This window comes from Rana temporaria, chromosome 1, assembly GCF_905171775.1.
Source record: "Rana temporaria chromosome 1, aRanTem1.1, whole genome shotgun sequence".
NCBI lineage: Eukaryota > Metazoa > Chordata > Amphibia > Anura > Ranidae > Rana > Rana temporaria.
Window position 1 is genome coordinate 78,163,682 of NC_053489.1, and position 14,476 is coordinate 78,178,157.

At 47.8% G+C, this 14,476-nt stretch overlaps 1 protein-coding gene across 2 annotated transcripts in view; it reads left to right on the top strand.

The window, feature by feature from the left end:
* The window catches only part of DDX4 (DEAD-box helicase 4), a 267,888-nt gene that overhangs the window by 36,209 nt on the left and 217,203 nt on the right, over nucleotides 1–14,476 (top strand). For both annotated transcript variants that reach the window (XM_040339469.1, XM_040339474.1), the window contains exon 2: nucleotides 6,709–6,820. In XM_040339469.1, the coding sequence (XP_040195403.1) occupies nucleotides 6,752–6,820 (69 nt within the window). In that variant the 5' untranslated portion in view covers nucleotides 6,709–6,751. The remainder of the gene's footprint in view (nucleotides 1–6,708; nucleotides 6,821–14,476) is intronic.

Consider the following 14,476-nt stretch of genomic DNA (forward strand, 5'->3'; position numbering starts at 1 on the left):
CCAAGTGCATAACTTTACATTTATCTACATTAAACCTCATCTGCCACTTAGTCGCCCAATCAGACAGAGCATTGAGGTCGGCTTGTAAATTGGAGACATCCTGTAAGGACGTTATTCCACTGCATAGCTTGGTGTCATCTGCAAAGACAGAAATGTTACTTTTGATCTCAGACCCAATATCATTTATAAATATATTGAAAAGTAAGGGTCCCAGCACTGAACCTTGGGGTACACCACTGATAACATTGGACCATTCAGAGTAAGAATCATTAACCACGACTCTCTGAATTCTGGCTTTCAGCCAGTTTTCTATCCATTTACAAACTGATATATCCAATCCTGTAGACCTTACCTTACACATGAGCTGTGTGTGCGGAACTGTATCGAACGCTTTTGCAAAATCCAAATATATCACGTCCACAGCCACGCCTCTGTCCAGGGTTTTACTTACCTCTTCATAAAAGGAAATCAGGTTTGTCTGACAACTTCTGTCTTTCATGAATCCATGTTGACTGCTGCTTAAATAGTTTTTTTCCAGCAAGAACTCATCCATGTGGTCTTTTATTAAACGTTCCAGTATCTTCCCAACTATAGAAGTTAAACTAACAGGTCTATAGTTACTTGGTAAAGACTTTGTTCCCTTTTTAAATATGGGCACCACATTGGCCCTGCGCCAATCCAGTGGTACTATTCCTGTCTTTAATGAGTCCCTAAATATTAGATACAGTGGCTTTGAAATGACAGAGCTCAACTCACCTAGGATCCGTGGATGGATGCCATCAGGTCCAGGTGCTTTATCCACCTTTATTCTGTCTAAATATTTCTGGACCATATCACTTTTGAGCCATTGTGGACCCCCCTGTATTTCATGATACCAGAGTCACATGACAGACAGTCCAGAATCACTGGCATTAGAGGTGTAGAGAGGTGTAGAGATGCTGCTGGAAGCTTGCATTTGACATGCATTGAACTGCAGAGGCATTGTGAGTGAACCATTGGTAAAGCACTGCTACAGTTGTCTTTGAATGTTCACTTTCAGAAGGATGTTTCCTGGACATTGAGGTCTATGAAGATGGTCAGGAATGAGAGATTTTCTAAGTAGTCTTCTGCTACAGCAATGCAGGGCAACCAGTATGTCTTCAGCTGGAGTAGAACTACAGATCTCAACATGCCTTAACCAAAGAGAGCATAATGTGTGCCAGCAGGGAATGGGGGGACTGGGAAGTTCTGCTGCATTGGAGAGTTGCTGGTTGCATGTCACCCCCTGTAACAGGATTTGTTTATCATTCAGCCAGTGCTTCTACTGAACAACTAGTAATTTAAAGTACACTTGTCATGCAACTTGCGTGTATTGAATATTAATGTATAGTTATTATAGTGATACTGGAATTTGATTGCACAATGCTAGGACAGCTTCCAAAAAATGTAACTTTTGTCAAATGTGTTCTAGTTTTAGATCTTGTACAAAACACTGACTACATAGTGAATACACAATGATTTCTGATGTGTCACATGTTCACCCCCAGACATCATATCCCACGCTCATCAAGTTCTGTATATGTTGGCACTTTGGAATGAATACGTTGATTTTGCGTTGCAGTTTGGGCACTCGGGCTTAAAAAGGTTCGCCATCACTGCTCTAGGGGCTCAAGGTTTAAGTTGTCTTTGGAAGACGTAGATAACTTATTGAAGGCCATCTATACAACTCTTGAAATGGAGGAGGTACAATTGTCTAAACATGACCTTATGTACAAAGGTTTGCACAAAAAGAAATCTAAAGTCTTTCCAGTGCACAGTTCCCTCCTTGATACTATTAAGCTGGAGTGGGAGAATCCAGAGAGAAAACCTTTCCTTTCTGGTAACCTAAAAAGGTTTCCATTTGAGGATGCAGCACTGCCGTGGAACAAAAATCCAAAATTAGACTCACCTCATTCAAAGGTTTCAAAAAATTCGGACCTATCGTTTGATATGGGCACGCTTAAAGATCCGATGGACAAGAAAGGAGATATCCTTCAGAGCCTGGGATTCAGCTATAGGGAATCTTAAACTGGCTCTGGCCTCCACTTGTTTAGCCAGAAATTTGGAAGAATGGCTAACACAAATCCAAACTCATCTTTTGGCAGGTACTTCTAGGGAGATTTTGAAATCCTTTCCTCTCCTTTTTAGTGCTGTGGGTTTTTTGGCTGATTCTTCCGCAGAGTCGGTATGAATGACAACCAGGGCTTCAGCTTTAGTGAACTCAGCCAGAAGAAGCATTTGGCTTAAAACATGGTCAGGTGATGCAGCCTCTAAATTGCGCCTATGTGGGCTTTCCCTAACGGGATCATCTTTATGGCCTAGGTCTGCAGGAGGCACTGGAACGTACGGCCAATAGGAAAAAGGCCTTCCCAGAAAACAAGAAAAAGCAGACAGGCAGAAAAAAAATTTGTGGCCAAACCAGACAGCAGAGTCCTAGAGAAAAGGACAATAGGCCCAAGAAGCATTGGACCGGGTACAAGGGCAAAGGTAGAGGGGGTGTTTTGTTTAACACGCCTCAACAGCCAAGCCACAGTGACCAGCATCTGCCAGTGGGACGAAGATTGAGGGCCTTTCTCCCACAGTGGGCAGCAGCCACCCCAAGTCCTTTCATACTGGATCTAGTGGCAAAAGGGTACAGGCTGAAATTCTCCTGCCAACCACCTCTCTGACTATTGATCACCTCTCCTCCCAAAGATCGGGAGAAAGCGAGGGCTCTGGGTCTCCAAATAGGAGACTTGTTAGACTTGTTAGACCAGAAGTTCCTGATTCCTGTTCCTCATTCAGATCAGAACAAAGTGTTTTTATTCCCATATTTTTGTTATCAGAAAGTAGTCAGGAAAGTATCGGCTCATTCTGAATCTTCGGTCTCTAAACCGATCGATCAGGTACAAGCACTTCCGTATGGAGACAGCGTTCTCTTATCAAAAACATGCTTTACCCAAACTGCTTCATGGTCACTTTGGACTTAAGGGATGCTTATCTGCATGTCCCGATCCACCCAGCATTCCAGAGATTCCTGAGAATAGCGATCAAGATGGGAACAGGAATCCAGCACTTTCAGTTTCAAGCCCTCCCCTTCGGTCTGTCCTCAGCCCCACACATCTTCACAAAAGTGTTGGGGGAGGTGTTGGCTCCGCTAAGGTTAAAGGCGATAACTATCATCCCTTACCTGGACGACCTATTGATAGTGGCAGAGTCTTATCAAAAATTACTAACAGATCTCCAGAATTTACAGGACTTCCTTCAATCCCTAGGCTGGCTGATAAACAGGGAGAAGTCTTCCCTAAATCCAGCACAGAAGGTGAAGTACCCGGGCTACGACTTTTTTGCTCAGTAGGATGGAGACGCGAGGTCCCAGGTGTCAAGAGTTTTGTTACCCACCAAGGTAAAAAGAAGCTTGTGGTGGTGGAGGATAAATCTTCACTTAACAAAAGGCCTGCCATGGTCCTTTCCTGTATCCAAGAGGATCACGACGGACACAAGTTCCTGGGGATGGGGAGCCCACCTCAACGACCAGTTCGCACAGGGAAAATTAACCTCGAAAGAGACAAAAGCTTCATCGAACCAGAGGGAGCTGCTGGCGGTTCAGAGAGCCCTGCAAGCCTTTCAGTCGGAGATCAGGGGTCACAATCTCCAGATCTATCCGACAACATTGCGACAGTAGCATATCTTAACAAGCAGGGAGGCACGAGGAGTCTGGTTCTTCAATGGATTGCCCAGGAAATTTTGTCATGGGCAGAAGAAAATCTAGTCTCAATTTCAGCAGTGCACCTGAAGGGGACGCAAAACGGTCTGGCAGACTATCTGTCACCACAAGGTGGAGCGAGACAATTGGTCGCTTCATCCAGAGGTATTTGCCGAAATCGCCAACAAATGGGGTTGCCCGAAGCAGATCTGTTCGCAAATCAGGACAACCGCAAGACAGGAGTTCTTTTCTTTAAACCCAGAAGATCAATCACTGGGGATCAATGGTTTTCCCTGCTACAGACTGTGGTCTCGGAGCCTCCACTGAGGCTTTAAAAGAGAGAGGACTTGCTGTCGCAGGGTCCAGTGTCACACCCACAGGTGGTTTCCTTAAGCCTGACGGCTTGGTATCTGAAGAAAAGATACTGAAGGCTCAGGGGTTTTCTGACCGGATAATCAAAACCTTGGTGAATTGCAGAAAAACAGTCACTAGAGCCATATATTCCAAAGTTTGGAAAAAGTTTAATTCATGGTTGTCTGAAAATCAATGGATTTTTTTCAAGAGGGTGTCGACAAGGGTCTTTCAGTTAGTACCTTGAAAGTACAGACGGCAGCTCTCAGTGTTTTCCTCCAGTTTTCGCTTTTGGAAAATCCCACGATGGCCAGATTCTTCAAATCCATTTCTAGGGCCAGGCCAGTAGTGGTAAGAAGTTGTCCAACTTGGGACCTGTCCCTAGTACTTCAAACTCTGGTAGAATTTCCTTTTGAGCCCTTAGAAGATATTTCTATTAAATTACTTACTTCGAGGATCGAGTTTTAAAAACTGGTCCAGGTTTTTTGCCTTAGGTAGCCAGTACATTCCACAAATAGCAGGACATTGTACTGCCATCCTTTTGTAGTTCGCCACAGGGCGACCAAGAAAGGAAATTTCGTTTTTTAGATGTGAGAAGAATCCTTCTCGTCTATCTGGAGGTCACACAGTCCTTAAGGAAGACAGACGCTTTATTTGTCCCTTTATCAGGTACGCATGAGGGTAAAAATGCATCTAAAGCCACATTGGCTAGGTGGATAAAGCAAGCCATCTCGAAAGTTTACAAAATTGGAGAAATTCCTACACCTTTTGTTACTGTGCATTCAACGAGAGCTTTGTCTGCGTCTTGGGCTGAGAGGGCTGGTGCTTCACCGGAACAAATTTTGCAAGGCTGACACATGGTCCAGTTATTCGACCTTCATTAAACATCGCCTGGATCTGCTATCCGCTCAAGAACAGGCGTTTGGTCGAATGGTCCTTCAGGCAGTTGTCCCACCCTAGACTGGTAAGTTCTGGCTCATCGACTCATGGGCTGTCCTGGAAGACGATTAAGAGAAAAGCTTACCGGTAACTCCTTTTGAGAGTCTTCCAGGACAGCCGGATTCCCACTTGGTTTTGTATGGAAGTTATGTGTTTTATGCATATGTGTTTCAGGGAAGTCCTACGGTTCTTGAGAAGACTGACATGGGGCCTGGAGGACCGCCCTTTTATCTGGTGGGGGGTTAATGTGTTTCCTGTCCTGGTGGGAGGAGCCCTAGGTCTTATGGGCTGTCCTGGAAGACTCCCAGAAAAGGAGTTACCGGTAAGCCTAACTCGGCTTTTCCGCTGCTGGCATTTGTATACTAACAGCTGGCAGTTACTGTTTGGGTGACTTTTCTGGGTGGTGTTGGTAGGGTCACCTATATCTCAGATTTAGGCCAATTCACAGTAATGAAAAGCCTAAGTGGGGTAAGCTCAAGAACATGAATGTTTAGTTTAACCTCTTGACCACCGCCCCATGTCAAAAAGACGTCCTCTTTTTAAAGTTGAATATCTCGATAACGGCAGCAGCTGCTGCCACAACCGAGATATTCATCTTTTCAGGGGGCGGTGGTGTACACGATAACGGCGGTCTCCGCGGCGGATTCGCCGCGAGATCGCCGTTATCGGTGGCGGGAGAGGGCCCCCCCTCCCGCCGCTCTCCCGCGCCCTCCGCCGCTTACCGGAGCCGTCGGTAGCGGCGGAGGGGATCGGATGTGTCCGGCAGCTGAGCGGGGACGGGACTGAAGGATAAATCTCCTTCACCCGTCCTCATAGCTCTGCTGGGCGGAAGTGACGTCAAAACGTCAGTCCCGCCCAGCCTCTTAAAGAAACATATTTTTTTTTTTGTCATTTGAAAAAATTATTTTTTTTTTTTTATTTTTTTTTTTGCATTTAAGTCTATGACATCTGAGGTCTTTTTGACCCCAGATCTCATATTTAAGAGGACCTGTCATGCTTTTTTCTATTACAAGGGATGTTTACATTCCTTGTAATAGGAATAAATGATCAATTTTTTTTTTTTTTTTTCAGTGTAAAAAATTATAAAACTAAATAAAAATAAATAAGAACCAAAATAAAAAATTTTAAAGCGCCCCGTCCCGACGAGCTCGCGCGCAGAAGCAAACGCATACGCGAGTAGCGCCCGCATATGAAAACGGTATTCAAACCACACAAGTGAGGTATCGCCGCGATCGTTGGAGTGAGAGCAATAATTCTAGCCCTAGACCTACTCTGCAACTCAAAAAATGAAACCTGTAGAATTTTTTAAACGTCGCCTATCGAGATTTTTAAGGGTAAAAGTTTGACGCCATGCCACGAGCGGGCGCAATTTTTAAGCGTGACATGTTGGGTATCATTTTACTCGGCGTAACATTATCTTTCACAATATATAAAAAAATTGGGCAAAATGTATTGTCTTATTTTTTAATTCAAAAAAGTGATTTTTATCCAAAAAAAGTGCGCTTGTAAGACCGCTGCGCAAATACGGTGTGACAAAAAGTATTGCAATGACTGCCATTTTATTCCCTAGGATGTCTGCTAAAAAAAAATATATAATGTTTGGGGGTTCTGATTAATTTTCTAGCAAAAAAATTGTGATTTTCACATGAAGGAGAGAAGTGCCAGAATTAACCCGGTGGGCAAGTGGTTAATACATTTTTTTTTTTTATTTCCAGCACATCTCAAGTGAAAAAAAACGTCCTTTTTTTTGCGTTTACCATGTCTGAGGAAGATTGGGAAAATGAAATTGGTAACCCGCCTGCATCTGTTCCGAACTTGAGCAACTCGGTATGCTGCGTTTTTCTTCATTCAAATGTCAGATTCTTTCTGTTGCAATGTGTTTTTTTTTTTTTGTTGTAAAGACTCTAGATTTTTTTTTTACTTTAATGCATTCTATTCAGGACTTTAATGCAACACTCTTTTAGTTTTGTTGGTTCAATATACTTCAATTGAGAAGCTGCAGAAAAACATTGTGTTTTTGCAGCAATTTGTGTTTTGTAATCTGCCAAACAAATTGGCCAAAAAATATGTAAAAATGCAAATCGCCGCAAAATCACCGGTTTTGTTTTTTTAAGGTTATTAACCGATTATTCGATTAATCGGCCAACTAATCGATTATGAAAATAATCGTTGGTTACAGCCCTAGTCTGAACCCTGGTGGACTGGACGTTGTGTGGCTAGCCTGAAAATGAGCTTTGGGCACAGCATTAAAGTGCAGAGAGGTGCGGTGAGAAACTTCACTGCTTGTCCTACTAGACTAAAAGAGCTAGTCCTGTGACAACATTTCTATTAGGGCTGTCCCGATGCTAGTATCGGTACCGAGCATTTGTGCGAGTACTTATACTTGCACAAATGCTCCCGGTGCCTTAGCCAATACTTGCGAGCGGAGTCAGTGGCGCGTCGAGCTGGCAAGGGAGTACATCGTTCAGGAGCTGTCACATTTGGTCACGGAAGTGACGCTCTGTTAATGTCAGACGCCCATCTTGGTACACCCTGCACTCGGCAACAGTATGCCAACAGCGGACGTCTTGTTATACCCAGCCCATATAGTTAGGTGTAACAAGATGGCCGCTGCCGCTTTTATGCGGCCGAGTGCAAGGAGTACCAGGATGGGCCTTGCAGGCAGCCTTGCCTAACGACATTTTAGTACCCGCCCATAAATGTGACCTGCCAGTGCTGCAGATCAGTGCCACCTAATCTGTATTGTGCTTTGAGAAACTGTCACATGACATTAAAAAAAAAATGTATCGGTAATCGGCGAGTACTTGGGGTGGGAGTTTGGTACTTTGAACTCTGCCTTAAAGGGTTTGTAAAGGAAACCCTTTTCTTTTTAAATAGCAAACATGTTATACTTGCCTCCACTGTGCAGCTCGTTTTGTACAGAGTGGGCCCCAAACCACATCTTCTGGGGTCCCTCGGCGGCTGTCTCTGGTCCTTCCCGTAAGAACTCCACTAGGGTTGTCCCGATACCACTTTTTTAGGACCGAGTACAAGTACTGATACTTTGTTTTATGTACTCGCCAATACCGAATACCGATACTTTTTTTTAAATGTGTCCCCAAATGCGGCCATGTCCCCCCACAAATGCAGCCATGTCTGATGCCGCTGCCGCCGCCGCGTTAATCACCGTGCGGCGAACATTACAGGCAGCTTTCGTTTGAATAGCTGTTTTCCCTGCCACGCCGTGTAAAGGACACTCCCCCTTGCTCGGGATTGGACAGATCAGTCCAAGGGGGAGTGTCTATACACGGCGCGGCGGGCAAAACGGCTATTAAAACTAAAGGTGCCGGTAATGTTCGCCGCACGGTGATTAACGCGGCAGCGGCGGATTGGCGATATACAGTGGCGGCAAGTATTCTATTTAGGCATCGGGGGTATTTGCGGGAGTACAAGTATTCCCGCAAATACTCGGTATCGGTCCCGGGACAACCCTAAACTCCACACATTCATGCAAGCTCTCTCGCATAGTGTGAAATTCTTTGCGGGCGCGCTCCCGTGATACAGCGAGTGGCCGTAGCCGCTCACTGAAAAACTCGGCCCACAATGTCATTGGATGTGATTGACAGCAGTGCCAGCCAATGGCTGCGCTGCTTTCATTCCATCTGCTCTAGTCAATCAACGGCCGGGCGAAGAGGATGTCGGGGCCGAGCTTAATGGAATGCATTAAGGTGAAAAACGTATTTCCTTTGCAACCCCTTTAAAGTGGTATTGGGTCAACCCTAATTTCTATGTATGGCTAGAACTTTACTCGATCATTATGTGCTTTTTAGGGCTCATGTACAAAGGACGTTTTTTTTGCAGCTGCTTCTAGAGGCGTTTGCCGGTTTTTACCTGCCTCTAAACTCCCCTGCATCTTATGGAAAGAAAACCATACAAGTTATACCACGCTCCTATTCATAAACAAAACGTGCAAACCAACATATTTAACCACTTCCCGCCCGGCCTATAGCCGATTTACGTCCGGGAAGTGGTTTTGAAATCCTGACTGGACGTCCTGCAGGATTTCATGCCGCATGCGCCCGTGGGGGCGCGCAGCGATCGGTGATGCGGGGTGTCAGTCTGACACCCTGCATCTCCGATCTCGGTAAAGAGCCTCCGGCAGAGGCTCTTTACCACGTGATCAGCCGTGTCCAGTCACTGCTGATCACAATGTAAACAGGAAGAGCCGTTGATGGCTCTTCCTCACTCGCGTCTGACAGACGCGAGTAGAGGAGAGCCGATCGAGGGTTGCCACACTGGACCACCAGGGAAGGGCAAACAAAACAAAAAAGGGGGAAAAAAAAAAAGCTTTAAAAAAAAAAAAAAAAAAAATGCGAATCAGTGCCCACAATTGGGCACTGACTGGCAACATGGGTCCATCTGTGCCGCCCCTGAGTGCCCATCTGTGCCGCCCCTGAGTGCCCATCTGTGCCGCCCCTGAGTGCCCATCTGTGCCGCCCCTGAGTGCCCATCTGTGCCGCCCCTGAGTGCCCATCTGTGCCGCCCCTGAGTGCCCATCTGTGCCGCCCCTGAGTGCCCATCTGTGCCGCCCCTGAGTGCCCATCTGTGCCGCCCCTGAGTGCCCATCTGTGCCGCCCCTGAGTGCCCATCTGTGCCGCCCCTGAGTGCCCATCTGTGCCGCCCCTGAGTGCCCATCTGTGCCGCCCCTGAGTGCCCATCTGTGCCGCCCCTGAGTGCCCATCTGTGCCGCCCCTGAGTGCCCATCTGTGCCGCCCCTGAGTGCCCATCTGTGCCGCCCCTGAGTGCCCATCTGTGCCGCCCCTGAGTGCCCATCTGTGCCGCCCCTGAGTGCCCATCTGTGCCGCCCCTGAGTGCCCATCTGTGCCGCCCCTGAGTGCCCATCTGTGCCGCCCCTGAGTGCCCATCTGTGCCGCCCCTGAGTGCCCATCTGTGCCGCCCCTGAGTGCCCATCTGTGCCGCCCCTGAGTGCCCATCTGTGCCGCCCCTGAGTGCCCATCTGTGCCGCCCCTGAGTGCCCATCTGTGCCGCCCCTGAGTGCCCATCTGTGCCGCCCCTGAGTGCCCATCTGTGCCGCCCCTGAGTGCCCATCTGTGCCGCCCCTGAGTGCCCATCTGTGCCGCCCCTGAGTGCCCATCTGTGCCGCCCCTGAGTGCCCATCTGTGCCGCCCCTGAGTGCCCATCTGTGCCGCCCCTGAGTGCCCATCTGTGCCGCCCCTGAGTGCCCATCTGTGCCGCCCATCTGCGCCACCATATCAGCGCCCATCTGCGCCACCATATCAGCGCCCATCTGCGCCACCATATCAGCGCCCATCTGCGCCACCATATCAGCGCCACCATATCAGCGCCCATCGGCGCCACCATATCAGCGCCACCATATCAGCGCCCATCGGCGCCACCATATCAGCGCCCATCGGCGCCACCATATCAGCGCCCGTAATTGAAAGAGAAAACGTACTTATTTACTAAAAATTTACAGAAAAAAAATAACGTATTTTATTTATCAAAATTTTCAGTCTTCATTTTTTTAGTTGTTGCACAAAAAAAACAAAAACGCAGAGGTAATCAAATACCACCAAGAGAAAGCTCTATTTGTGGGAAAAAAAGGACGCCAATTTTGTTTGGGAGCCACGTCGCACGACCGCGCAATTGCCATTCAAAGTGCGACAGTGCTGAAAGCTGAAAATTGGCTTGGGCGGGAAGGTGCGTAAGTGCCTGGTATGGAAGTGGTTAAAGGTGCTAAATACAATTATTGTATATAAAATGTCCATACACCGCCACCATGTCCCCTACGTGTTGGCCTATGTGCCCATGCACACATACACTTTTAGCAGCGTTTAGAGGCAAGAGAAAAAAAAAACTGCCTGCGCGTCCAGGAGCAGCAGAGTTTTGGCAGAAAAAAAAAAGCTGGACTTGTCCAAACACTGCTAAACTCTGGTTTGAAAAATGTTTATTAGTTGAGTTTAATGCAAATCTTCTCCTGTCAGGAGGAACTTGGTTTTACACTAAAACCAGGGAAAAATTGTGTATTGGATTAGGGTGTTAAATGGTCTCCTCCAGACATATGGATACATGTGTGTATTTAAATATTAGAAAAAATGAAAAACCACATATAGACATAAGACAGGGGAATACTGTACACACCCCTACATGCATAAAAAAAATTGATGTATAGCATGTTGCATTAATGTAGCCAAGATTGTTTTTGTTTGTCTGTGTATCCGCTTCTGTGTATCCGCTTCTTCAGGTCTTGCTTCGTAACTAATTTGAAAACAGTATTTGGGCAAAGCATAAACATACCTATAAATATATTTTTCATATATATAGCTCCCTATCCCTTGAGTGCTAAACATAAATTTGGCATTTGCTTGCCCAGGACACTACGGTCAGGCATTTTGTAGCTCCCAACCCCCACACAATTTTCAAAAGGAGCGCTTACTTGGAGATATTCTCACTGCCAGACGCTTTAACAGCGCTGTCAGGATAGATGTGGGACATGTCCAAGAGGCACATATAATTGTGGTGACTGTGATTTTTGTCGTTGCATCAATAAGGTAAACAAACCTTTCTATATAGGACCTACTCTAATTCAATCAAGACTGTAAATTGAGAGACTAAAGGTATAGTTTACCTACTCACGGGGGGCTGTAATGCCTTTTACGTGGGGGAAACTAGACCATGTAACCCCCTAATCTAATGCACACTCCTTTTTTTGTGTTTTTTTTTTATGTTCAGGGTTGGCACTAAATGACAAATTTTTTAATTCTAGATTACGGGCCTGGACTATACTACTTCACTATACTAATGTTTTTACAATAAAACAATGTGTGCATGAGACTTAATCCTGCTGCTACCGCTAGTGAAAACAGGTGTTTCTTATTTGTTCATGGACAGACACAGCAGCATTTCTCTTCCGTTCATAGATGGACACAGCCTTCTTTGACAATTGGGGTTATGCTTCTTCCTACCAGAAGAGTTTAGGCAGAATTTAACAGCACTTAAAGTGTTAAAACCTTTCCTTCGTGCCGCTCCTGCCAGGGGGCGTGGCTCCCACAGGCATAACCCACACCCTGCTCTAGGAGCCTCAGTCTTTTTCTGCCTAACGACAGGAGAGGAGTCAGGCACTTCTGGAGTCCTGGACTCTGGAGTTTTTTTCTTGCGAATTTTCTCGCTTTTTTTTTGTTCCTGCATTTTTGAATCCTGTGATTTTTCTTAAAAAGCCGACTGGGTGACAGGCTGGGTCCTCGACCCTTGTAGTCCCCCCCCAGGTTCGGCCTTTGCGCGTGTGCCTGCCCTTAGCTCAGCTTTGGGACGTCCACGACAGGCCCCGTTGCTCCAGGGGCAGCCAGGGAACTTCGGTTCTAGGGCACACATATGACCGGTCTTTTATGGCTTTGTCAGTGTGTCTGGCCGACAGCCATGCCGTTTACGGACGTTGGTTCTGTCTGGGATACCTCCAGCCGGGTAGTCGCAGGACAGGTAAGTAGTGGCCCCTTACTCAGGCTGGAATGTTCCCAGGGGAGGTCGACTGAGGGTTTTTTCCCTGCTTTCCTCTCCCTTATTCCTCTCCCTCCTTCCCTTGTGGGTAACGGCTGTGAGGGTTTTTTTTTTCTGGGGCTCATGTACACCTGGACCCGTGTGTGTAGCGGGGGCTGTGTGTTGTCACTACAGAGGGCTGTGGTGTTCACTACAGGGCTTTCATGTGTGTTGTGAGGTGTTTTTTTGTGCTGGGCATTAACTGTGTCACTGTCTTTTTAAAGCTGCGTCACGGCCGCCATTTTACCGGAGCCCCGCTCTATATAGCTTGGCGGCCATTTTCCTGTGGTCCTATGCTGTTTTCTCAGCATTCGGCGGCCATCTTACATTTTCGTCTGCCATCTTACATTTTCGTCTGCCTCGTGTGGCGGCTTTTGGCGCTGCAAAAGACCGGGATGTGTCGGAGAAGACAGACACATCGCTGCACGGCTTCTCTGCACACCTTGTCCTTCTCGGACTGCGCTGCACTGGGTGGGGTGGTGAGTACCACGGGCCCCCATGCTCTGCATTAGCTGCAAGGAGGTGACAAGTGGGGATTTTTTGTCCTGCCTTGCAGGGTGGGTGACTCAGCGCTGGCGCTATGGAACCTGAGCCAGGTCTCCCTTTCCACTAGGCCTGAGTTAACCCTTAACCGCCCCTTCCCCTGCCACATCTGTTATGTTGGCTGTCCTGGGTTTCTTGCCAGGTTTGGAGCATCTAGTGCCCGGATGGGGGGTTAAAAAGCGCCCCCTCCCTGAACCTGCTTCTGGGGATGTCTCTGACATGGAATTTGATTCTGGTATGTCAGAGGCTGCGGGCTTGACCCACATGGATAGTGAAGATGTCTCTGCTGCAGTGTCAGTTGCTGGCAAGAATTTGCTGGAGCTCTTATTTCTGCGGTGCGTGGGACTCTAAAAATTGAGGTTGTGGCGGAGATACCACCGTGTCGGTACCTTTTGGATTCCGCAGACCGCCACGCACTGCTGAAGTGTTTCCTTGTGTTCCTTATTTGGACAATATGTTATACAAGGAATGGGATGCACCGCAAAAAGTTTGTCAAAAAACTTTGCAACCCGTTAACCCTTTGAGGGGGACTTTCTCCTATGTCCAGACTGAGCAGGGCTGCCACATTGCCTGTGAAAGGGGCTCCTGCGTTTCAGGATCCCGCTGATAAGAGAGTGGAGGCCGTGGCCCGCTCCCTGTTCACGGGGGTGGGTTCGGCGGTATGGCCGGCTCTGGCCGGGCCCTGATCAGGCCCCGACTGACAGGGCGAAGCTCCTGTTGCAGGAGCTGGAATAAGGGGACGCTTCCGAGTCCTCTAGGGACCTGGCTGAACGATTAGTTCAGGGTCAGAAATTTCTCTGCGAGGCGGCCATGGATGCGTTCCGGGGCTTCTGTCTATGCAGGGCTTTGCGCCGCCTTGTGTGGCTGAAGAGCTGGTATGCGGACTAGTCCTCTAAGGAGGCCTTGGTGATGGCCTTTAAGGGTGAACGGTCCTTTCCCTGGATGGCATCATTGTGGATGCCACAGGTGGTAAGCGCATGCTGTTCCCACAGTCTGGGAAGGGCTAGGGACCTCGCCCTGTGCAAGGACCCTCCTTGACTACCTCCGAGCGTTTTTTCGCCCGCCCTGTGCGGTGGGGGTAGGTCTACATGGTGCTTAAATCCCCGCCACGGGGTAGCAGCGCACCCGATACCGCATGCCTAACAAGTTTGCGGACGTACCTGCTTCCGCCTGTGGGTCTGCTCCTGCCCGTGTCTCGGGTGGGAGACTGGCTTCGCACATTCATGGCTCGGTGGAGGTCTCTCCTCTCCGACCGTTGGGGTTGCGAAGTGGTTTCCTTGGGGTGCAAGATTGAGTTTCTCTCTTGTATGCCAAACAGGTTTTTTCCCTCCGGCCTCTGCCCTTCTCCGGTTCGCCGGTTTGCTGTCAGGGGCTGTCCAGGATCTTCTGGTCAGGGGAGTGATTGTG